Source organism: Centruroides vittatus, unplaced genomic scaffold (assembly GCF_030686945.1).
Source record: "Centruroides vittatus isolate TY-2023 unplaced genomic scaffold, ASM3068694v2 contig_877, whole genome shotgun sequence".
In the NCBI taxonomy this organism is placed as follows: domain Eukaryota; kingdom Metazoa; phylum Arthropoda; class Arachnida; order Scorpiones; family Buthidae; genus Centruroides; species Centruroides vittatus.
In genome coordinates this window covers 578,784-605,182 of record NW_027122569.1, presented here as the reverse complement: position 1 = coordinate 605,182, position 26,399 = coordinate 578,784, and the positions used below count along the sequence as shown (strand labels likewise).

Below are 26,399 nucleotides of genomic sequence, written 5' to 3'. Positions count from 1 at the left end.
TCTACGAAAAAATTTAAAAACTTTTATCACTAATTTCTGACACTTCATTATGAGAAATTTAAAGTTAGACCTTACTCTTTCCCCCTTTAGTTTTGGCCTATTTTTCTCTATTTACATTAAAATTATAAACAAAGTACTCCGTGTTCTCAGCATTTTCTGTACACGATCTTTGATCTTTGTTCATATACTTATAATAGACTCTAAGCGGTATGTTTATTACCACAAACATATTTTGTCAAACATTCATTACCACGTAGTCTTGCTATTGTTATGAAACAATGCTGTTACTACGTTATCAGAGCGATCTTATGATGCCATTACTTGTAAATTTGGGAGCCATGACCCACGCCTTTTTCGTCATAATTACTACATTCCTACTATCATTCATGGTATTTTACGACATCAAACAGCCTACGATTTATTCAAAATTTCGAAAAATTAGAACTTGTAAACCTCATGAATTACACAAAAGTAAAAAATAAATAAAACTAACTCGATTACGTCAGAGAAACTGGTAAGTGAAAGCACAAAAACCCGATCTTTGGACCTTTTAACATCCTCTGTGATCTAATTACGATCCAGCAAACGCTTCGATTGAGAGTCATTTTTGGGTCGTTCACACCGTACGAGCTTATCCTATCCCATTCAAACGTATTCGGCGCAGAGAAATGTCAAAGGTTACTCTATCTCTATCCACCGTAGAAGATTACACACCAGTGTAGCAACGTCTATTCGAAATAGCTAACCTCACCCCTACATTTTTTTTTTCTCAACTCGAGCATTCGAAAGCGGCAACCCATAAACCAGTTTCTCTGCAAAAAACGGGAGAAAAGTATAATAATAACAAAGCAACTTATTGTTGATCCGTGCAGATGAGAGAAGCCGACACGTATACACACACACATATGTGTGTACCACTTCGAGGTGGAAATGCCTCTATGGCGTCAGGTGAGTCATTAAGGTATTCAGCACCTGGCTAACCTTCGATATGAGCCACATGCTGACTCTAACTCAAACGAGTCGGATATTAATTGGAATAACAAGTCCAAGGTTCTATTTTAATGCTTAAATATATAACTAACATCTAGAGTCGAAAAAATTTCAAGAATTTCCTTTGAACTCTTCAAGGAAGACTTGTTTATGCATCGTTTTTTAATAAAGACGACATGTTTCTTTTCCTGTTTAGGATATGGTTTATCTGTAAGCATGCGAAGAACGAGAATGCAATTGGATATAACGCTGACTCACACAGTGTGGATCAATGGATGACACATTCGATTGTTATTCTTTATGCCTGTGACCTCTACTCTTTACCTAAACGTCAGCTTGAAGTAAGAGAAAACGTTTCTTTACTTTTGTCACGTGATAATTGATGCGCTCACCTTTTCACTCTAAAATTATCGGTATACTTAATGTAATAAATTGTCAAATATCATAGACAAAATATTTCTCCTTACAATAAAAACTCTTTTTATAAAATTTATTTACTATTTTTTTGTTATTATTTTATACAGTAAAACATTTATTATAAGGTAAAATATAGAATATTGAAGATCAAAAAGTGGCAGCGTTGTAAATTGATTGCTTACCACAGAATGGGCCCTTCAAGTGGGGAAAAGTGCAATTATTACTTTTTAAACAAAAATTTCTAATAAAAGTATTTATTACTCTTTAATTTCAAGTAAAAGTAATTAAAAAAAACAAAATAATAATTACAAGATTAAGTTTAAATATCTATAAAGATCGAAAGGTGGCAATGTTGTTAATCGATTGCTTACCACAGAATGGACCCTTCGAGTGAGGTAAAGTATCAAACTTTTTTTTCTAATGATCAGAAACTGGAGAATGAGGTATTATTAGGTTTTTTTGTGTAATTTTTTGTGATTAAATGAGAATGTTTCGCGACTATGTCGATAATATAATTGGCTTCACTAGCTTCGAAACTGCTTACTGCAATTAGTGTTTCAGTTTTAGTTTTCAGACGTTTATTATGCAATTCTGTCATTTTTTTTAAAAAGTAGTAGTAATTAATTTTGTTACTTATACGAAAAAATATCCCGTTATACGTTTATTATTTTATTTTATCAAAGTAATGTGCATTAATAGAGCTTTTCTTTGTTAGTAAACCATCCTTATTAACTTTTCAACAGCACTTAGCTTTACGTAGTGTTAAAGGAATTGTATATATATGAAGATACTGTACACCACTATCCACAGCATCTCTATAAATATACCTTGATGGGGGTGCTGTGGGAATATTGAAGAAATTGATGGGGGTAGGTATTGTAGATTACATAAAATTGAACTTTCTCGCAGAAAAAGCTCCCTAGAATTTTTTTTTTCCTGTAAGTCTAATTCTGTCACTTAAATAAATCCGATAAAAACTTGGAAATTCGAGTAAAATGCCTTTTTTTTTGTTTTTTTTGTTTTTTAGATTAATAAATTCCCGTTTTAAGATGACTTCAGAGCGAAATAGTTATAAACACTTAATTAATTTAATTGAATTTTACTAGAAATTTAATTAATTTAATGAGCTAAATCCTGATAAAGATCCATTTAACAGTATTAAATTAACAGAAGAGAGATTAAAAGTGTTGAGTGATTTAGATCCATTTGATTGATTTACAAAATGAATCCTGAACTTCTTCTAAATTAAATTATTTTAATAAAATAAATCCTATAAATTCAGAAAATTTTAATTAAAGTACAATCTGGAATTTATTCTTTTTAATAAATCTTGACTCTAAAATGATTTTAAATATTAACAATTCATGAGAATTTAATTATTCCAATTGGATGAGTCCTGAAAATTTAATTATTCTAGAAAATTAAATACTGAAAATGTAATTATTTTAATAAGCTAAATCCTGAAAATTCAATTGTTCTAGTAAACCGAATCCTGGAAATTTAACTGTATTAAATTAATAGAAGAAATCCTGAATATTGATTGAAATTTGGATTATTTGATTTATTTTAAAAAGAAATTTAGAAAAATTTTTAAATAATATTTTTATAATATTGTATAAAATTCTTGAAATATATTGGCATGTAAAATTAATAATTATGCTATTTTACAAACGTCTAATTGCTATAAATTAATAGGAAAGGTTGTAAAAGCCTAGAAATATGCAAAACAAATCCTAAAAAAATGTTTATTCTTCTTGAAAATTGGATTATTTTAATGGAATAAACCATATAAATTCAATATAAATTTAATTAAAATAATTCTTAATCTATTTAAATAGCATTTAAATGTTTAATTATAAGTAAAAGCCAGACACAATATGTTTTCTGTTTAAGGTGATAAGTTTTCAAGTTTAAAAAAAAAAATAATAAAACCTTGAAAAATCTAGAATTAAGAGAAAAATATCCTGAAAATTTAGCAATTTTTATAAGGGGAAAAAATCCTTTAATAAATAACTGAAATTTCAACAGTTTAATTATCATTTTATACTTATATTATTGAAATTTTCACGTATGAAATCCTGAAAATAAATTAATAATTGATTTTCACTTCAATTATTAATTTATTTTTATATTTACGACATAAAATTTTCTGAACTTAGAGAAGAAAAGCCTTTTAAACTGCTGAAATTTTAGCATTTCACGAAAAATCCTGAAAAATATAAAAGGATTATTAAGGTTATTTATTAGGATTATTAGGATTATTAAAGTTATAAGATAATAATATAAGGTTTTATTACCTCAGTATAAGGTAATAAAACCTTATACTAAAGCAAGTTATAAGGTAAAATAAGGCATCATAACGGTGATAAGATAATAAAAGTAATATAAGTTATAAAGCAAAATATATAAGGCTTATTAAAGTAAAATAATCTTGAAATATCGGAATTTTTTAAAACCACTTTCACATTGAACTTCTGCATTTAAATATAAAATAAAAGTTTTTTTTTTTTAAACCTTAGAATCTGCACGCACAATCAATCGACAGAAAACGATTTCCAGCGTTAATGTAATATTAAACAAATCGATAATTTATCGAAGTTATTTAGCAACGATCTTTGGTAAAATTATCATAAAGCTTGTCCTTGAGCCGGTTGAAGGTTTTTACATCATTTTGGCCTACCTCAAGATCGCATTCTGGGAAGTAGACACGAAGCAACCTACACTTTTATGTGCCCACACCATTTCTGTCAATACATTTTGATAGAGATTACTTCACGTGTGTTGACTACAGACAAACTCACGTGAGAAAATATCTGCCGTGACCTAAGATCGACCCTCTCTCTCTTTCGGCCATTTTTATATTCCACAAACTAGTTTAGCCTCACTAACATTACTTAAGCAAATGTCTTCCTTTAACAAGATCCTCTCCACGTTTGCAAATTACATCATTTGCATCACTACTTTTTTTCTTTTTAAGTGCTGAAAATTCTCTGACTCTTTTTTTGTATTAAAAATTATATATATATTTTTTTTTATTAAAAAAAACATTTATTATACGCCATTTTTTTAGATTTTTTTAAAATAATTTTTTTCTAGAATTTACTTCCTCATTCCATCCACTTTAAAATATTCTCACGTTTAAATGGAAAGTCTTCAACATGAATTTAAGAATTGAATAAGTAAATCTGTATTTTCGGCTTAGAAAAGCTGAAAAAATTGAACACAGATTCTAGAACTTTAATTCTAGAACGTCTGAAAAACGTTCTAGAATTAAAAATAAAAATAAAGTTTACAATCAAAACCTTTCAATTTATATTAAAGTATAGTAAATTTTTTTTTAGTTCTAGAATTAGTTCTTTTTAATAATAAAACATTTTAAATTCTAGAACTTTTGTTTTAAATTGTTAAATTATTTAAAAATTTTAAGAATGTATTTATTAATTAAGAATTCATTTTCAATTATTTTTTTGTTCTGGAGCATTATTTTTTTATATTGTAGAATTATTTTAATAATAAAACAAAATTAATGCTAGAACATTTTAAAATTTTCGAAAATAAAATTTTTTTTTCTAAATTCTAGAATTTTTTAAAAATCCAGAACATATTTGAATTCATTGATTCGATTCTAGATTATTTTTAAATTCTATAAACATTTAAAATCGATTATTTCTTTAAACTTTTCCTGGTGTTTTTAAGTGTTTTTCCTAAAATTTTAGATTAAAAATATTTAGGAATTTATAAGAAATAAAATTCTGGAATTAAAAAAAATAATTAAAAACTCAAGAATTAATCATTTTAAAATTAAAAATGATATAAAATTAAATTATAAAATTTAATATAAAATAATATATATAATATATAAAATTATAAAATTAAATAAAATTAAATATAAAATTTTTAATATTTATTCATTAGAAAATAAGTAAATAAATAAGATTTTTTTAGGAAATTCACACGAAAAAAAATTTAATAAAGTTAATTATAATCAAATGGACTGAAATATATATTAGAGAGCATCCGGATGATAAGATAGAAAAGGAGAAAATGTAAAATTTTAATTACATTTTAGTTAGTTAATTAAACAGATCGTTTGTAATTCCTGGATGAAAATCGATCTATATTTGTTTTTAAATGCAATTTTCTCTTTTATTGTTCGTTTTAGTATTATTTAACGTCTATAAAATTTCCTCCTTTTTACTCGTTTGTACTAACAAATTGTCGACTTAATTCCAGAAGAAACGTTTTTCGACTGAAGTTAAACATTTTAATAATTTTCTAAAGAGAATTTTTTAAAAAACATCCAAACTTTTTCTTTTATTTTTTATTTTATTTTATTTTTTTTATAAAATGAATCTTGGAAACCTAAACTACTTTACTGCTTATAACCTTGTTTCGTCCACTAGTACGTATCTATTAGCAGGACTTATTAAACTGGCTTTAAGGATACTGCAACTCAGTTTCACAGATTATAAAATTATTGTTTTATTTAATTGTTTAATAAACTAAATAAAACAATAATTTTATAATCTGTGAAACTGAGTTGCAGTATCCTTAAAGCCAGTTTAATAAGTCCTGCTAATAGATACGTACTAGTGGACGAAACAAGGTTATAATAAGTTAAGGACATTGAGGCATATTAATTTAAATTTACTTTACTGCTTCTTCACTTAGCTTTAAAATCTGCTGAAAAATATTCTGGTTTATGCTTAAAATCTGTTGAAAAATGTTCCTGTTTATCCGTAAAATCTGCTGGAAAAAAAAAATTCTTAATTATCTGGCAATGTGAAAAGTCTTTAAATAATTTTATCCTCAAAATCCCTGAAAACAATCGTCAATTATCCTTAAATCTAAAAAAAAAAAAAAATCCTAAGTTATTCTTAAAGTGTAGTTTAAAATATTCTTTATTTATTGTTTTAAAAATTAAAATTAATTCATTAAGGTGTACTATTTTAAATCCTTTTAACTATAACATATCAGAAAAGTCTAATTCTTTTGTAGTAAATAGTTTAAAAGTTTAAACTTAGAATAAAATAAATTAAAAATTTGAATATTTTAAATGAGATAATCGAAAAATTTCCAAAAAAAAAAAAGTTCATAAATTTCTACAGTAACGGCTCATAATTAGCGATTGAGCGGGCGAATGGAAAATATATTTTCCCCCCTCAAAAAATATTGAAATTTTATATAAAAACAGCGATTCTAAAAAAAAACAATATTCAAGATTATTTTTTTTTCTATTATAAAATTTCCAAAAATATTCGAACCTTTCTAGTAGAATAACTTCAAAAAATTCGGATTTTTCTACTCGAAAAACTCCAAAAAATATCCGAATTTTCTAGTAGAAAAGTTCAAAAAAATAAAATAAAAAAAATTTCCAAGAGATAAAATTCTTATCTTCAATACTTTTTAGATTATTTCTCTAGAAAAAAAAAAATACTCAAGAAGTTAATGATGCTTTTCTGCTCCGTAACTTAAAAGGTTGTAGCGGTTTGTAAAAGAATATTGTTTTAATTTTTTTCTTTTTTAAATCTTCAGTAAAATTAATTTTTTTATTATAAAATTTTTATAAATGAAGTATTCATCGATCGCCATTGTTCATTTAGATTATTACTATTATTTAAAAAAAATATTATTGGGAAATATTTGGGCTATTAATAATTATTTTTTGTAAAATAATTTGGCCTTTTATAATACTTTTGGCGAATGTACTTTAATAATTACTTCTTCAACGAAGAAATTTTGTATTTTTAATTATTTTTAAGAAAAATTTAGGCTATTAATAATGTTTATTGAAAATTCTGTGTTATTTATAATTATTTTTAAGCTATTTGGGCTATTAAAAATCGAAATTTTTAAAATTGGGCTATTATTTATTATTTTATATGATAATTTGGCATCCTAATAATGATTATTTTTAATTAATTAATGGTGTTATTTAGGATTATTTTGAGTATTATTAGATTCTTAATTATGTCTATTAAAAAATATTTAGGTTATAAATAATATTTTTTTAAATTTTGCCCTATTTATTAATATTTTACAGCGTAATTTGGGCTATTAGCGTTACTTTTTGAGAAAAATTTAGTTTATTTTAAAAATATTTCGATTATTTCGGGCTATTATTAGTTATTTTTGGAGAAAATTTGGGGAATTAATAAAAAATTTTGGTCATTTTTATATAAATTTTTGGCGATATTTGGGCTAGCCTTGATTATTCTTTTTTTAATATTGAGCATTTAATTGTGCTTATGGGCAAAATTTTAGTTTATAAATAATATATTTGGCTGTTATAAATTAATATTTTTAAATGAATTTGGGTTATTTTTGGGATAATTATAAATATTTTAATTATTAATAAGTATAATTATGTTTCCGCTGTACGTAATTACTTTTGGGAAAGATTTGGGCTATTATTAATTATTTTTGTTGCATGTCTCGGCTAGTGTTAATTTTATATTTTTAAGAAATTCGAAACTATTAATATTTTTAGAGACATTTAGATTATTAATAAAAATTTCCGAACAATATTTTCTCTATTAATGATTATTTTTTGGGAAATATTTGGGCTATTAATTATAAATAACAAGTTGCAGACAGCTGCGCTATCGACAGTTTGAAATAGAACGAAAGGAAAAAACTTTTCAGCAGAAAATAAGGTGGGTATAGAAGAAAAATAAGAAAAATATAAACGTAAAGAAAGAAAGAGACAAAAAAGAAGTTATTGGAGATGATAAAAGTTATTTATTTTTATCTTTCTCTTCTCCATTTCCTGTTCTGTAAGTTGAAAACAAAATGGAAGAGACACGAACACTGATTGGCGGTAATCCTTAAACAACAACAAAAATAACCAATCGATGACGAGTTAAAAGAATTATATTAAACTTAATTGATAAATGACCCTCTTTTGGAACGAATTTTCATATATTTTGCGATTTTTTACTTAATTTTCTATAAAATAATCGTTATGTAATTCATTTTTCCACGTTTTCACGTGTTAAAATACGATAATGAATTTTCTATAGTGTTTTTCACGCATCTCTCAATCTATTAATATGGCCCATTATAAGTCAATACGGTTTAGGAGCCGCGAACTACCGGTTGAGAAGTTTTCGACGTAGGCGTTGGACTTTTCACGATAATAATACATTTTTGTTTAAAGATTAATGTAATTTTTAGAACGGATGTTTATATTTTTTCGTACGAATTCAAATTTTCTATGAGAAATGTTTATCGCTAATGGAGATTTATGTTATCGTTTGACGTCCGTAATCATAAATAATTATAGTTTATAACGTATCATTTCAGTAGACATTCAAATTTTCCATAGCATACACGTGACGTGTATGTCTATAGTATGCCTCATATATGATGTACTTTATAGAATTCAAAGCATAGTTTTACATAAAATATATGCTTGTATGTGAATATAAACGATACCACTTAAGATACACACTCCAATAATGGAACAGTACATGCCGTAGAAACATGTTACATAAGACACTTCTATAACACACTTCATGTATATGCCATTAAAGCATGTCATATTGTAGAAGCGTATTTTATGACAGGAAGCATACTACAGAGGAATATCACGTGAAGGCAGCTGCATAGGAAGCATTCATATTACATAAGAAACACGTATAGGCATATTTCAAAGGCATGCAACAGAAACATTCCAAAGAAGAGATAATTTCTGTTCTTGTATTTGTATGAGGCATTTATTCTTTCTAAAATGTCTTGAATAAACATAATTTTCATTTTTTTAATGGAAAAATTACATTATTTTTGGGAATATTTCGGTTGTTAATAAATATAATCACAAATGTATCAAGTGCCTTTGTTCTGATAGCAACCTTTCCTTATTATTTCCCGAAAAATGTTATCTTACATACTTTCTGATAAATAAATGATTATTTTTTTCCATAAAAATAAAGTTAACATTTAAGAAAACTTAGTTAATAGCGTTTAAATTTAATGCTAATTATCTATTCTTTAGTGTCATGGTCATCAATTTTATATCTATTTTACATTTAAAGTTCATTTATCACGACATCCTGTTTGCATTTTCTCATCGTACGATGCTATTATGTAGGAATATTATCAGCAGCTCTTCCTATCGTCTCTCAATTTCCGACTCTTCACGAATTAATCATAAATAAACCGAATTTTAATCTTCCTAATCTTGAAATGGACCATCCATTTACCATTATTTATCTCTAACTCCTTATACTTTCCTCCAAAGGCTCGTACCTCTATGCTCTCGTGTCTATAGAACTATAGACTTCTATATTCAAAGAAATAATGACGCCACGAGCCATGTCCATAAAACTATGGGCCTCCTCCTATATCCAAAGAAGTAAGGACATCATGAGCAATGTCCATTATATTCATATTTTTATGTGGCACATTTTCTATGTTAGCCTATCAACAATTTCATTAATGTCTCATAATTCGTTTATGTATTTGTGAAGTTTTATTATTAATTTATGAATTATTGTCTATATAAATTCTTCTCGTGCCCCATAGAACACTTCTTATACACAAAATACCTTTGCTCATAGAATAAACGTACTCATAAATCACTAGAGAACGATTTTAGCGAGTTTTCTGACGTGTACAATTAAGTTTTAATCCAATATTTCTACAGATTTCTCTTAGTATTATTTTCGATTTTCGATGGTGCCACAATGTCTTTGATCCCATTTTTTAACACCTACGCTAGGAATCGTTTTAATACCTTTTAATTGCATTTCCGTGTCTTTGTCTCCTGTATAAAAATGGCATAACCATCGATTTTTCTCGGTTAATTCTCCCATGTTACGTTAGGATTTTTTTTCCTCTGTTAACGTCTATAAATATACGTATAAGTTATAGGCCTATTTTGCCTTTATGGAGTCAAAGTTAAATTCGTATATTTAGTAAAAGTACATTTTCTAAATAATTTCTACAGCCCATAACAGCATAAATTCCATTAGCTTAAGGCTCGTAGAATACTTAAGCATACCGTGGGAAATCTACATTTATGGGCTCTATATGCCCTACTTTTTCATAATCTATGGATTAAACTGATTCTTTATTGAGATTGTATTGTAATTTTCATAATTTATGCCCATTTTTAATTTATTATCGACCAAATTTACATAAAAGTGCACCCCTTGCGGTTGTTTTTATGTTAAGAAGCCCGAAATGAATTCGAATCTCATACATTTATATGGCCTTTCACGTAAAAGTGGGTATCAAGTTTCTCGTCTAGCGATTGTCTGCATTGTAGACAAAGAACTTTTTAAATAAAATAGAAAAAAAAGAAGACTACTAAACAGAAACCGGATCCTATCCGCTTTTATCATTCATCCGCTCGGTTCTGCATCTCAGAAATTTAATTTAATATTCACGAACTGACAGAGATCCTTAAAGCTTGGATATAAAATACTTGTACATAAAATTTCATAATATGAGGCCATATAAACTCTTTATGTATGGAATATGTACAGGTTTAATCGGATTTCTAGTCAGTAAATTCAGCATAACCCGTACTAGAGCCCTATACAGCTGTTAAAGATACGCCTACAGAAAGCTAACAAAATAGGCAAAGGGCTTACATAACCTACAAACTCGATAAATATAGAATTAAAAGTAGGAAATACCATGAACACCCATAATTAGCTGCGTTAGTAGACCCATTATGTAACACAGACTTGACATTGGTTCTGTAAATATCATTAAATCCATAAAACTGGGGTGTGCCATAACAATTTTGTAAGTCTTAGGCCTTTATCTTGTGTAAAAGCCCTCAATACAGGACGTTTATTGTGCATCCTACACCCATAGCAGAGATGATCCTTTCTATTAAAAAACAAAATGTAAAAGGAGAGGAGTAAAGAAAGGCAAATTAATTAAACAATTCTCTATCGTTGCAAGTGCTTACTGTGAACACTTTTGTTCACGTTTAGAAACCAGAAACATAGTTAAGATGGCGGAAAGGATGGAAACACAAAGGAGACTCGAGTTCTCATACTAGAACTAGTCTCATGTCATCGGACTAGCAAACATGAGAATGTCATTTTACCTTCAGGGCTTGTCGAGCAGGAGCCATTTCAGACACCGGAGAAGGGAAAAAACTTGCCAAAAAGGCGAAAAAATTGGCCAATGGTATGCAAATTTTTTAAAAAAACAGAATCCGATTGGTGCGTTTGGAACTTTTAACCAATTTTAAATTGTTAATTACAGATTAAGAGCTGGAACAAAGTAGAATATATTTTGCGAAAGATTTATTCTTTTTATTTTATTTTTTCAAACTGGCGCAGCAGCAGGATTTTTACATCATCACAGGATATGTGCAAGAAAGAGCCTGGCGGCTAAGTGAACGAGTCTCCGATGGCACACAGCAGAGGGCCAACGACCCTGGTTTGGTGTCTGCAGGGGTTTTAATCGAGATTTTAATTCACCCCGTCACTGTAACCATAGCAACGCGGGACCGTGCAAGAAGCTGGCAGCACGGCGAACAAACAAAACCATTTCTATGTTGATTTATCCCCGTAGAGGTTGTTTTTTTTAATTGCGAAACTGTTAGTAACGGACGGAATATAAAAACGATAAGAATAATAATATATAAAAAAAAGAAAACGTGACGTGACGGCAGCTCGTTAAACAATGCATAAAGCGATGCAGAGATCACGTGGCGTGACGTCACCGCATGAGTCATAAAGCGAGCAACACACATACATACGCACACACACACACTACAACTGGCGAAACACCTGGCTCGTTCCGTTCGACGATCCTGTTTAAAAAACGAGAATAAATTTAAAAAATAAAACGTCACGCGCGATTCGGATGAATGTTCTACTTTGCAACGTTTTCGATTCTGTGTTAGGAAATCGATCCCCCGTCTTCGTTATCTTTACTTTTACTGATAGACATCGACTCGATTACGTCACTAACTCGCCTCCCCTAGCCAGCGATTACAACGCCGCTCCGCCAATTTGGAAACGTGGACGGATTCCAGGGCAGACGCGCTTGCCACACTCTGACGCCACGGTCTGACGTCAGAGCGGCGTGACGTATTACACAAGACACGTGATTAAATTGCACCGTTATCCATCTAAGGTAGTATAAACCACACCGGACCGGCTTCGGACGCTTTCTGTACAGTTCTTAGCGGCGGAAGGTCGACGTCGTAACACAGGAATCGCTAAACTTCTAACTTATCTACGTAAGTCACGCTCTTCGTTCGACGCGCCGTCACCCTCTCCCGACGTCGTGGACTCTTCCGAATGGTAGCTAACACCCGATTGGTCGGTCGATCTTTCATTGTGAAATGTTAGATGAACGAGAAGTGAGACTGTGTTGAGGTGTCGGACGGTCGTGTTCTTTGTGGTCTGTGTTGCGCGTCTTTTTTCTTCCCTTCCTTTCTTCTCTTTCCGATTAATTCGTCGTCAGGGCGCAATACGCAGGGTTGTTGCTTTCTGCGCCAGGGACTAGGCATTTTGCAAGCAACACAAAGCCAACACACAAAGCATGGCAAGCAATACTTCGACTACAACAATAGACAATAAAAGTCCTGTGTTAGAATGTACTGTTCAGACGAGTTGCAAACAGATTGTGGTGTATGTTCTACCCACTACAGGAGGACAAATCGATTTGCATGTGAGCCAGGACATAAGTGTCGAGAACCTCAAGAAGTTAATCGCCGGAAGGTTAAAAGTACCAAAGGACAAGATAGTTCTGTTGTTGAAAAATAGGTGAGTTTCGTACAGTTTTTTTTCTTATTTTATTATTATTATTATTATTATTATTATATTCCCCACCGACAAAGCCGTGTTAAGAGAGAAGGAACTCTTGTTTCTTTCCCTAACAACCCACGCCGAGTGCCTCGATAGGGGAGGAACGTCTCGCAACCCCCTTTCCACTCTTGAGGCATGTATGCCACCGTCGAGAGCTTGCAAACAAAGAACTTGGTCCACGCGGAAATAAATTGCACTCGGTGTTTGGGGGATCGCCGACTGGCAACACTTAATGGTAATTCGGGCGATTGTTAAAATGCGAAACAGAAGGGGAGGTGAGAGAAAGAGGTAAAAAGGAAACGGTGACCTTTAAACTCTTAAAGCTCTCGAGGTTATCTACCTCGATTTCTCGAATTAGAATGGATAATTTTTCAACGTTTAAGTCGATTTTTGTTGCATGCCCCCATTTATCTTCGCTTTGCCAGAATGAAAGATAAACTATGTTACATAAGTTTGGAGCTTGTTTGTATTCCCATATTCGAGCATCAATTCCGACCGACCTACTTTCTGAACGGTTCTCTTGTCGATCGCTCTTTGTGCTAATTCGGCTCGTTTGACGGGGGCGACGAGTGTGACATTTCTGACGTTCCGACACCCCACGTGCTTCGTTTTGGGCCGTTCCGAAATTAGTCAGAAATGCCCTCGTGTAGGTAGCGAAATCTTTCTCGAGTGCCACTTTTTTGTTTTTTCATTGCTCTCTGTTTTTTTTTGTGCTGTGTTCCTGGTAGCATTCCCTGTGCGATCGAGTGGCGATTAGCGTGTTTGTGCGTGCGTGACTGGCACGTCCTCCATCCACCCGCATCACTAACCACCCTTCCAACACGGGAGAATTTATACGCGATTCCCACCCTCTGTTCCCCCTTTGTGATTTTTTTTTTCTCCTCCCCTCTAAGTTTGCTCCTCTGGTCTAGCTCCTTTGTGGATTTACGTCGTGTTTGCAAAGGATCCCTTCGTTGCGCGTTCTTCGCGTGCTTGCAAAGGTTCTCTTCTGTTGTTTGCTTTTTTTTAAATATATATACAGGAGGAGAATTTATTTGTGCTTGCAAGGGCTCTCTTTGGGTGTTCCTTTGTATATTTTTTTATGGTTTTCTTCCTTGTGGCTTGCTTTTTTAGCTACGTTGTGGTATTTTTTGTGATTCCAGGGCTAACACCTTTCGTGGGTTTTTATGAAAAGTAGTTTTACGCGCTTCCAAGGACTGTCTTCTTTTCTAGGTTATTTCCTAGAGTCTCTATACTTGTTATGCCCTGTTTTTTTTTCGAATGGTTGCTTTGAGTGCTTTCGAGCATCCCTTCCTCCCTCCTTTTTCTTGAAAGTTGAACATAATACAATTAATGCTGCACCGCTTTTGTAATCTTTTATAACGGAGGAAGGGATTAAAAAAGAAATATTTCTCGTCTTTGGCTACGCGTCGTATTGTGCAGAGGTTGCACTATCCCGAAAATCGATTTAAGATACCCTTAACGGATTAGCTACCCCCCGCGCCGTCTTCCCAGATTCCCCTGCAAGCGCGGACGACTCGTATCGAATGATGTCATCTTAGTGGAAGCGGATTGGGGGAGGGTGCTCCGTGCAAAAGAAGACCGCGCAAAAGGCACGTTCTGCAAAATGGGGGGAAGGTCACTTTTCTTTCTACAACCTCGAGCAGTTTGTGCAAAGCGCAGCGGGAGTGTAGTGATGTGTGGGCTGCGAAGGGCAAACGATGTTTTCTGCGAAACCCCACGGCTGTGGCATGTAGGGGTCCCGTTGTCTGCAGAAAGGAACGACATTCTTCATCGCCCGACGCCCACTGCGCGTAGGTGGTGCAGGTGTATCAGTTTCGTTTGGAAGTTTAGCCGCTGTGCTACACGTATCACGATTTCTGTATATCGTTTATACGCGCCACGTATCGCATTTATTTTCTTTCGTCACCTCGAAACACCCTCCTTTTCGTTTTTTAATTGTTCTCGTTAATACGGGGTCGAAACAAAACCCGTTTGTAGAAAGGGATAGGAAAAAAAGGAGCGCAAAGTGTGTTAAAAATTGAATACCTTCTAAAGATCCACCTACGCCTAGCAAACAGGAGACCGACTATCATTGTCCTTCCTGTTTCCTAGACCGTCAGAGAGGAAGTGGGGTGATTTCCTGAACCGAGGGCGGACAGAAGTATGCATTAGAATGTAAAGCCATTGTCTGCTGGTGTGAGAAACGTTCGAGAGACTTGGGGAAGGGGAAAAAAATTCAGTCTAAGTGCCGCCCTTTGCTATAAAGATTAGATAATGCTACACGGCGCGCACATACAGATTATCCGATCTAGATGGGGGGATCGTTTGATGAAAACCGTAGTGCGCACGCTCCGCACAGCATCGTTTTGTTCTCTCGGGTGTTACTCCAGGGGTTTCGTAGACGATGACATTTTCTTCTTTTCTTTCCAGAAAATATGCAAATTTGTAGGTTGGCGCGCCATACTCACCTTAATCGCTCTCTTGTTGCAGTTTTTTTCTCCGTTCCTCGTCCTTGACATTAAAAAAAAGAATCGTGGCAGGACCCTCCCGCTTTGACACTCCCCGTTCGATCATTGTTGTGCCTTCCTAAACTATTTTTAGGGTGGTGCAAAGCGCTAAGAAAGTTTCGTCGCGTGTCTCGCTTATGCCCTTTAAAAGCGGGGGATTTTGTTTTTTCTCATACACACACTTTTAAAAAAAGAGACCCCCAGCTACGCCAGCGGCTTGTGTGTCGATTTGCCAATCTCTGTCTCTCCCCCCTCTCGAACGACGTGTGACGTCAATTGACAACAGCCGCTCTTCGAAACGAGCTGCATATTTTGCTGGAGTATCGATTTATTAACATGTTGATCTCCCTCCCCAACGCGCAAATACGCGCGTAATTCGTAAAAATTCTACGCGGATGATCGTCTCTTAGGTGATTGAACCAAACAGGAAACGGTCACGGTTACGCATATTTTATTTATTTTAATTTTTTTTTCGTTGGTCGCTGCGCTGATAAGTTTAGTCTTACCGCAGCGGAAGTTATCGGGTGTATCGCTGGGTTTTTTCTCCTTCACTCGATTATTCGGCCGGTTTCCGACGAAATTCCGGTTATTCGGGAGGGGGGTTTGTGAACCGGAGCCGATTTTACTGTGTTGCGGCGTCGGAAGGTCACCTTTCGCGTCGTATCGACCGCCACCGCCAGCCGTAGCCTTTGGCCTTTTCCTGTCAAAGCTACCTTCGCTGACGTCACCACTGACGTTAATCGCGTCGGAATGACGTCAGCGTCGCCCAACTGCCAATGTAGCTAATTTCGCTCTAGCTCTGTACGAATCATTGTTTTTTATATTATTCTTCGAAAAATCTGGTTTCGATCGGGAATAAAATGTCCCCGTTGTAGAGACGTTAGTTTAAAATAAGATTTTAAAATTCGAACGCCCGCTACGATTGTTTACCGTGTTTTTAAAAAAAATTTTGCACATTCTAGTGGGATTTCCAGTAGAGGGCGAGAGAGACGATTCGGGGGGAAACGGGGGAGAATCGGCGCCCGATCCCCTTCTTCCACCTACACGTCTGCCAGGGCCACGGCTGACGTCATTGGGTGACGCAAACGACCCGAGCAACGACAACACACTTTCGAGCGTGGGTGGCTACAGTTCGCTTCTGTGTCGATTCACCAGATTGTTTTGTTGACGTTAGAAGGAGAGAATCTTGCGTCATTGATTTTCTAACAGAAAACCAAATTTCAAGATCGAAAAATATTTTCGCAACGGGGGAAGAAAAAAAAACATGGCGTTTCGTAAGGCCATTACGAACTAATTTCTCCGTTCGAGCGCTATTAATTCGGCACAAAGAAGGTATAAAATAGGGAGAAAAACGCTTCGGATTGACCCATATTTTCATCCTCCCTGCGTGTATCGGGTCCCTCTGTTGCCGTGGTAACGGGACGGGTCCAAAATGGCCCCACGGAGGGGAAGCGGCTCCTTTCGTGTTTTGGCGCGGAAGAATATATACATAAAAAATTAAAAGGGTGCATTGCTAACAACGGAGTTAATTTCGAGAGAATAATTTAAGTTTTCGTTTAATTTTCTTCGCGAAATCGTTGAAAAAGTTAATTTTTTTTTACCATTCGCAGACAACTGACGGAAGGCACACTACTGGAAAATCACGTTACCGACGGTGCTAAAATCACATTATTACCCAGCGTAGAGACTGGATTGCTGGTAAGTGATCTGAGTGAAGTTTTCTTTTGATTTCTTCGCGAATTTAACCGTAATCTCTAAGAATTTCGGTGGAAAGGTGGCCGAGGCTTAATATTTTATGAAGAAACCAAAAACGTTCGGTTTTCTCAACGTTAAGGCGGACAGCAATACGGACGAACTTAGTACTTTCGATCGCGACTCGGACTGCGAGTACTACTTTGCGGCGTGTTTTAAGCCGTTTACAGCCAGACAGGACCACAAAAATGTAAAAAAATCACCGCATTTTTGTGATTTTTTTTTTGTAAAAAAGAAAAGCGTAAAATTAAAAAAAACAAATTAATTTACAAGACACTAAAGGAAAGGAAGTTCTTCCACTTTCGCTTCTTAGCGTTACACAATCGTAAATTAGCATTAAAAAATCGAAGTAAACCACGAAATCATTAATGGATAATGCCACTTCGTGTAGGTGTCGAGATTTATGACGTAGAGAATTTTTTTTTGTAATTTACGACGATTACGTTCGTTCAAAACACTAAAAATTACTGTTTTCTTTTTGTTTTTAAGGCTCAAAGACCCGAACACTCCGTCAGACAGGCTCTGGAAGGCTTGACAGACGTACAGGTAAGGCTTTCCCCCCTTCTTTTTCTCTTTTTTACACACACCGACATAGAAGTTTTAAATATTTAAAAGAAAAGTGGAAGGAGGAAAGAAGAAAGACGACCTTGAAAATGTCTGAAAGGGGGTGGAAGATTCTCATTTTTCGTAAAGATCATTCACTCTACATCAGACCTATCGTATATCAAACACAAACGTTGTCTTGTTACATGTTATCCAAACAAGGAAATGTCCTCTAGATGATACACTTTAATCCTCCGTTTGTAACCGTGAACATTTATGGATTACGTATCCTTCCGTTTTAAAATTCTTTTTCTTTTTGAAAGCAATGGAGATTAATGTGTTTTCATTGAAGAGAATTAGTTTTAATTGCGTAACCGAGAGCGTGGTTAGTAGCTGGAATTTAAGGAAAAGCCACGATTTCGTATATTTAAATTTCGACCCTCCTGGAAGAGGGGAGGGGGACGTCACTACCACTGTTTTTTTTTCTTCTATCCTCCTCCTGGGCTTGGTTCTTCAAGTTACAGATTCGGAGATTTTTCCTCTTGTTTTATTAATTCAGTAGGAATTTAAAGACGAGCTTTGCCGTATCGATTCTGGGGTTGGAATTACGCACGTAAATGTTGGTTGCCATGAAAACCTTGTAGTGACGTCAAACTTTCTCTACCCCAAAACACTTTCCGAATTGGAGGCGTGGTACTCTTATTGATTAGCTTGAAATTACTCAAGTTTTTTTCGGGAGGGTTTACTTTAGTAGAATTTTAAAAGAAATAATAGTAAAGTGGTGAGGATTTTTCCCCCCTCCTAAAAGTAATTTAATTGTTTAGAAATGGGCTTCGTTTAAATATTGTCAACAAGAGGTCAACAATTAACTTAGCCATTAAAAAAATAAATTAAATGTATTAAACCCCCAAAAAAATCATCAAAAAATAATTTTTTTGGCTTCTTCCGAGGTTCTTGTGTAAAAATCAATAGTGCTTAAGTGTGTTAACCGTTCTATTCTTAATTATAAGTGTGAGAATTGAAGATAAGTTTAATGATCCTTTTAAGTAAATTTTTTTTTGTGTTTTCTTCTTAAAGTTAATTTGAATATCTTTTTAATCTATTTACTCTTCGTTTAAATTCTTATAACTTCATAATAAAACTTGATTATAAATGGCATACAAGAGGGATGACAGGATGATTTGGCAGGCTTCAAAACTTTGTTGCTAAATTGTAAAAAAAAAATGTTTATTGATGATGATTATTTCATGTATTTGCATAATTCATCCATGTTGGACACCTTTTCAGATCATGCCCAATTTCTTCAGAGGGATCTTGAGGGATCTGCCTATGAAATTAGTTGGAGGATCTCGGTTTGAGCCCAGATCCTTAGATGACGGAATTCTATGATCGGTGGTAAACTTACGGTTTTGATCCGTGTTCGAGTCCAATCCAGACTATTGTAATCAATTTTGGACGGCGAGATTGGGTCCCATTCTGCACCTACACTGCCGGTCGGACCCACCGTAATGGGCATATTTGAAGTCGTCCGCGTAGCCCGCAATATGTCGGTACCTCGTGCAAATCGGTTTCTTTACAGATATTTATTTTTTACATTTATGAATAGCAACAAGGCAATGTTTACCTACAGTCTAAGCAATAATTGAGATTATTTAACATTCAATGATTAATTTCAAAAGGACAGAACTTATTTAACCTGACAGATAAGAATCACAATGCCTTAAAGGAGCAAATTATTCAAATTTTTAATCGAAACTTATCTCTATACAGGGTGCAATTAGAGGCGGAAGGTGGGGAAAAAATGATTTTGTTAGCCTCGTCATTAATATTTATAAAATTAACTTGATTAATTGTACAATAAATGAGTAGAATTCTAATTTTAATGAAAATTTAATTAAATTTTTTTTTATTCTTTCAATTTTTACATAATATGTTACTATTATGCATGAAAATCCCCTTAATCATCCTTATATGCATTATTAGAAAAATATGTTAATTAGCAACATTAATTTATACTTGATAATTATGATAAAAATGGAAATTAATTAGATATAATTTTATTGTTTATCAATTTGAAAAAATTGTGATTATATTTACATGAATAATTTGAATAAATCTAAATGATATCAATTGTTTTATTAATTTAAAAATGTGAATGATAACACTTCTCAAAATTCTGACACCATCAATATTTTTAAAATTAAGTGTTGCCAGTTACTTTTTATGATTAAAACTGGTTAAAAAGAATTTTACTAATTCATTTAACAAATTAAAATTTAAAAACATTTTTTGCAGGTGGATAATTTTCTTGCCGGGCGAGCCCCGCTCAACCTGACGATGAGGCTAGGCGATCACATGATGTTCATCCAGCTACAATTGTCCACGGCTGCCAGTGCGGGCAACAGACCCTCCCAAAATTCGAATGTTCAGGCGCGTTCCACGTGCCTGCCCACTCCGCCCCTCACTCCGACGTCGCCGGGCTCTTCGGCGTCTCCACTCTCGTTTCCTCTGCCCCAATATTCGACCTCTTCCATAAGCCACAACTCCGTGCCTCTATCTCCTCCTCCGTCGCCGGGATCGGACGACAAAAACGAAGCCCGCCTCGACTCGCTGTCCGAAATTGCCCGCTCTCAAAACTACAAACCCGCCCTGGACACTAAGGCTCTTGTCGAAGCTAGTCGGAATTTGACTCAAACGTTGCGCCAGTTATCCACGGCAGCATTGGGAAAGAGAAAAGAGGAAAAGTGCGAGGTGAGTCTTAACGTACTTTCCTCATACACGAGGAGCAATTCTGTATGGTCCAAACCGTTAATTTAATATTCAAGCTTAGTGTGATTTTTGTTTCCAAAAAAATTTTTCCTCGGAGGATTTCATTTATAATGCACCATAAAACAATGAAATTTTTATTTCTCACAGGGTCATTGCTGCAAAACTCGTCAGAGTGGTGCCGTTATTGAAAGCATGTATCATCATGGGAGAGGAGTGTACTCCGGAACATTTTCTGGTAAGTTTTTAATTTAAATTACAGAAAAACATTATCAACATATCAACAATTAATGACAATGACAAAACAAAGTTGGTCATATGGTTCTGCATGGGGGATCATTTGGCTATGTGACATGGATTCTAGTTCGAATCCAACATAGCCTGTATGTTCATGTATGTTTTATGGGTCAGACGTACCCAAATGGGCATCCATATAATCCTTGTGTGCTAGAGCTACAATAATTCTTTTGTTACTTGTAGTAGTGGTCCACTATGATAGTTTTTTTCACACATTCTTTACATTTTAGATTTTATTATCAGTATATTTTTTTTTAACTTTAAGAACTCTTAAATTCATATTGAATAGGGTAAAATACCCCTATTCAATACTGTTTGGAGAGAGATTTAGTAGTCTAAATGCAATCATATCTGGTATGATAACATTTTGGGACATGCATAACAGGTATCTGTAAAAATACCTTTAGTACCAAAACTTGCCACTGTGGTAGTTTTGGCACTGCAAGAAACAAACATTTGTACTATACTTTTAGATACTGCTCAATGTGGTATTCATCCTGAAGGTGTAAAACCTAAAGGTGCCAATGCATTCAACGACCGACCACAGTTGATTTGTGATGCTTCTCGTACGTAGTGTGTGGTATGGACATGTTGCAAATTTGGCAATTTGCAACACGTTCTCAATGAACCACGTCCTCAATGAACCACACTTTAAATGTCTCCCCAACCAAAAATTGTGCAGATTACGATCTAGAGACTGAGGGAGCCGGGCAGTAGGAAATGCACAACTAATTATTCTATTACTGTGAAATGTTGTCACAAACTGCCGTACACTGCATTTGGTATGTGGAGGTACTCCATCTTGCATGAAACTAATTTGACCGAAGGCATTAGCGAGGTTGAGGCCGAAGTTTTAAACACAAAAACGTGTATGCCTAATGTTCAACGCTGTTTTCCTGTAAGTCTAGAAGTTTGACAATGATGTTTGGAAAGTTAGTGGAATCATGCTCGACATTCCAAATGCCATTGTCAAACTTCTACGCTTACAGGAAAGCGGCAGTGAACGTCCGACGTACTTGTTTTCGTGTTTAAAACTTCGGTCTCAACCTCACTATTGTTGCAGTTGGAGCATTTTTCAGTATTTCTGATCTCTTCTTGGTATCACAGAACATGTCACAGATTGATTAGGGCTAACTTCTTCAAAGAAGAATGGTTCAAGGATAAACATGGGCTGAATCTGCACCAGACTAATTTTTGTTGTGAATCTACTGAAAAACATTAAGGTCTTCCATGGCCCTAAGGTGACAGTCATGGGTGTTAAGTTTTCACCTTTGTGAAAAGTAATCTTGTATATTAATGTCTCTTTAATCCAAAACTTGTTCGGTAGACTATCTCACAGCATTACAGTTAGAAACATCTTTACTTTTGTAATCCAATTTTTTAAAAATAATCTAGTTGCTCCATGGAGATTTTCTTGGATAAGGTACATTCACTTGCATACTAGGAAGTGAATTAGTTTCCATAGGTTGTGTGTTTCCCTGCCATCAAAGAACTACACTCAAACCTGTTTTTGTGCGATTTTTTTTGTGTGATTTTTTTTTTTTGTGTGCAGTATATGAATTTCAATCAAATTGGTATACTGCACAAAAATAATTGCACAAAACACGTTGCACATATAAAAAAAAATCGCACAAAAACAGGTTTGAGTGTACTACTGTTTATAGCTGATCCTATACAGATGACAACACACCAACTTTCTCAGTACCTTTCATGCTCTGTCACTGCAAGTGTACTGTTGGATCCTATAACATTGTTTTTGACTATTTGTTGTAATTGTAAGATCTTCTGTAACTCTTGAAGCTCCCAGATGTCCAGTTTTCTCAAAACAATTGATCGTTCTTCCAAGAGCTTAGTCGGTTCTCGGCATAAATTCTTTCAAAAACAAAATTTTGGGTTCTGGTAAGAATGAATACCTAGAGCACTGCTGCAACAGGCGTGCTTATGCAGAGAGAACTTTCCCATTACTTGTAATGCCAAAAGTGCCACATTGGTGAGTTTTGGCATAAATTATTTTATATTGTCTTTCACATGTCCCAAAATCAATTTGGTTGCATTTGAATTGTTAAATCTCTCTCTCTAGATAGTGTTGAATAAGGGTGTTTACCATCACACTTGATGATTTTTGACACTGACAATTTATATTTTTGTAGGAACTCTCAGTCCCGCACTCCAAGATAGCAACGGACGCCCAAGAAGAGATATTGGGACCATAATTCACATCCTTAACGACCTATTGGGAGCATCTTCTGGATGCTGTCAGTGTATGAACGGACACAGTCAGTCCACACACAACTGGTCAATGTCGTGTGCCAAATCATCATCTGTTAATAATATGGAAGGTGAGTTTTCTGTGACATAACTTGTCCAGCAGAAAATCCGACAGAATCGTTAAAATATTTCTTCTATTTTCAGTGGACTGTCAGAGAGAAGATGAAAACAAGGTGACGAGAGGTAAAGTGGAGCAATTGCAACTGATGCTGGAGGAACGTCGCCAACGACGAAAGGCCAGAAGGGAAGTAAAATGTAGTCCCTATTATTCCAATCGCGTCGGCGGACATTCCGAACACTACAGTTTGCACCCGAAACAGACCGAATATGAAAATTCCAGGAAGAGCATCGCCAGCACGAGGATACAGTCCACGGAGGTCAACGGAACGGTAGAGAGCAGCAGCGAACTAGCCAAACTGAGTTCGGAAGCGGCGGTAGCCTGATACGGCGGGAAATAATTGTAAAAGCAGTATTCCAATTTGCGGTGTCATGTGCAAAGCTCTAAAACACCCAGTGTGAGTGTGTGTCGTTGCCCAGTTTTATCTGTAATGGATAAGAGAGGCAATTTGCTCTACCCACTTGGACATGGATTTAACAAAGATGTTGTCCTAACAAAAAATTAGAATTTTTTTTTGTTCTTTGGTTATCGGTAGTTGGATTGTTAAAGAAGTGTATTCTCATACTTTGCCGTAGTGGGAAAGCGGCAAAATGGTTTGTTTGCGATAGAAAAATTCATATATTTATATATCGGTTACTCGACGGGTGACGTAAAGGAGACCGGTACCAAAGTTAAACACTAGATTCGCTACCTAACAACGCTCGTCGGACGTTACGTGCGGACAGTTAGTTACGTCGTCACAACTTATGGGTAGGGAATACAGTCTGGCACGCAGACGGACGTGAGTCTCAGGTTATTTAAATTCTCTGTAGAGGCAAGTCGCGTCGGTTAATTCAGAAAGACGCAGGGAAACTTTCTTTTTTGCTACACCGACTGCGTGTAGTCCACTTCACTTTTTTCAGTATATTGCCACATAGGTATTATTATAATCTACAGTATCTCGGTACTGTTAATCCATTGTGTGTACGTGTGCGTGTTTAAGTGTAAGTATGCACTTTACGAATTACAGAACAATTCAAAGTTTCTCGATCCATCTTCTATATCATATCAAGACACCAATCAGGATTATTTGATACAGGATTTACTAGTTTTAAAAGCAGACCAGATCAGTATGCTCGCTCGTATTAATCGTACCAAAGACCCGACCGGTATGCTTGCTCGTGTTAATTGCCCGGCATTTCCTTTCTTTTGTATAATCGTGACGTAGAACAATGCAGTTTTAAAACCACGACAGTATATAGCAGTTAGCATCTAAGTCCCTTCGAATCGCTACCTTCGTTTTCAGAATCCTACTGGTAAAAGTATGTACGTGACCCTATAGTTTACTAGATTGTTCATCTATATATACATATTATATATATATATATTATTGTTTGTTTTTTTAAAATCATTGTCGTATTTTCGATTTCCCAGTGAAAATGTATAGATTTATTGTCTCCCCTCGAGAAAAAACATAATAATAATTGAAATTGTTGTGAAAGTGTAACGAGTGATTAAAATATAAACGTGCAAATGGGATGCTATGCAATGTTGATGTGAAAAAAAAATTTTTGAGTGGATTAAATTCATATTTTGCTGGTGATCACGTGTTCTGTTCTTTTGTATAGTTCAATTGTTAAATAACGGGAAGAGATTTGACCTATTTACTAAAATGGCGACTCGTTCTTTTGCCGCAATCGTTACGAGAATCAATGAATCATTCGCGCCAACTTCTGACCTTTCACGAATTAAATGAGTCGTTACAGATAATGCCAGTGACCGAAGGGGACCCTAAAATTAGAAACGGTTAATTTTATTGTTTAAACTAAACTTTTCCACAAGGGGGAGCCAAAAAACTCTTTACGTCACTGGATAATGGCAAACTGACGAATTCAGGACGTATTGTTAATGTTAAGTATTTTTATGCAGAAAAAAAGGTCAGTGTATTTTTAGAACAGATTTTGACCTTTACTGGGATTGATGATTCGAAAATGTCAAACTGATATAATCGAAGACGTTTTGAAATGTCAAGTGTAATAAATATACACAAATGCCAAAATTGAATATCGTTTATTAATGGAATGCAAACAAATGGAAAAATATATTTAAGTCTGTAGATAAAAATTCATTTCGAACCCGTATGACACAAGTCAAATTTGCAACAACAATTGAGCAATGTTTTATCTAATGAAAGCAGTGAATGGAGGAATTTCCACGTGTTAGATTTCTATCGAGCCTCCTTTCTTATTCCAACGTCAACTGCTGACGCAATAATGGCCGACCCACCCGATCCTGATACCCGACACCCAACCCCAAGTAACGGCAAAATTTCCCGTTTTCTTTAACGAAACTTAGAATGGAGCCAGACAAAAGTTCTAGCATCGTCTCCACGACTGATGCAAATTCGTGACTCATCACTTCTTCCATTGTAACCTTGTGTTTTGGGGTGTCTGCTAGTTTTCGTATGTCATTTGGGTGGTTGCAAGCATTTCGCTTTATATTCAAGCTATTTGCATACCAAACAACACAGCCGGCATTATTTTAAATATGAGTCCATAATTTTTTCGGGGGGGGGGGGTAAATGACTATGGTCATCATAAATTAGCTGCGGGTAAGGTTGCATCAAAACAATAGTACTGCTGGGATTCGAGGCTCAAAAAGTAGAATTAATAGAGGCCAGACAATGCTGTATTACTTAGACACCAAACTTTTATTGATGATTCTTGTATTTATTACAAATTGGTTGTTTAGTGATCCCATCTACGGAACGGACCGGACTTAGAAGTTGGTACTCGACAGATCTTAAAACATGGCCAGTTTATTGATTTTCGACATCCACGTTTTTCACTAGCTTTTATCAATTTTAAAAGGTGCTGGGGATATGTTAGGGTAGCTACAATTTGTGACATAGAAATTCATATATGTATGAGAATGTGTCTTCCGCAGTTAAGTTGGACCTAGAAAGTCACCCTTTTCCGAAATGGAGATGTGGGACAA

The 26,399-nt window shown here is 34.5% G+C and overlaps 1 protein-coding gene across 1 annotated transcript; it reads left to right on the top strand.

Moving 5' to 3' along the window:
- The first annotated feature begins 12,442 nt into the window (after positions 1–12,442).
- stx (stuxnet) lies at positions 12,443–25,005 on the top strand. Its single transcript, XM_067279799.1, has 7 exons — positions 12,443–13,148; positions 17,290–17,377; positions 17,921–17,977; positions 20,270–20,725; positions 20,891–20,978; positions 23,188–23,376; positions 23,450–25,005. Exons 1-7 carry the CDS (start codon positions 12,925–12,927, stop codon positions 23,746–23,748), a joined length of 1,401 nt encoding a protein of 466 aa, XP_067135900.1. The 5' UTR covers positions 12,443–12,924; the 3' UTR covers positions 23,749–25,005.
- The last annotated feature ends 1,394 nt before the right edge of the window (positions 25,006–26,399 follow it).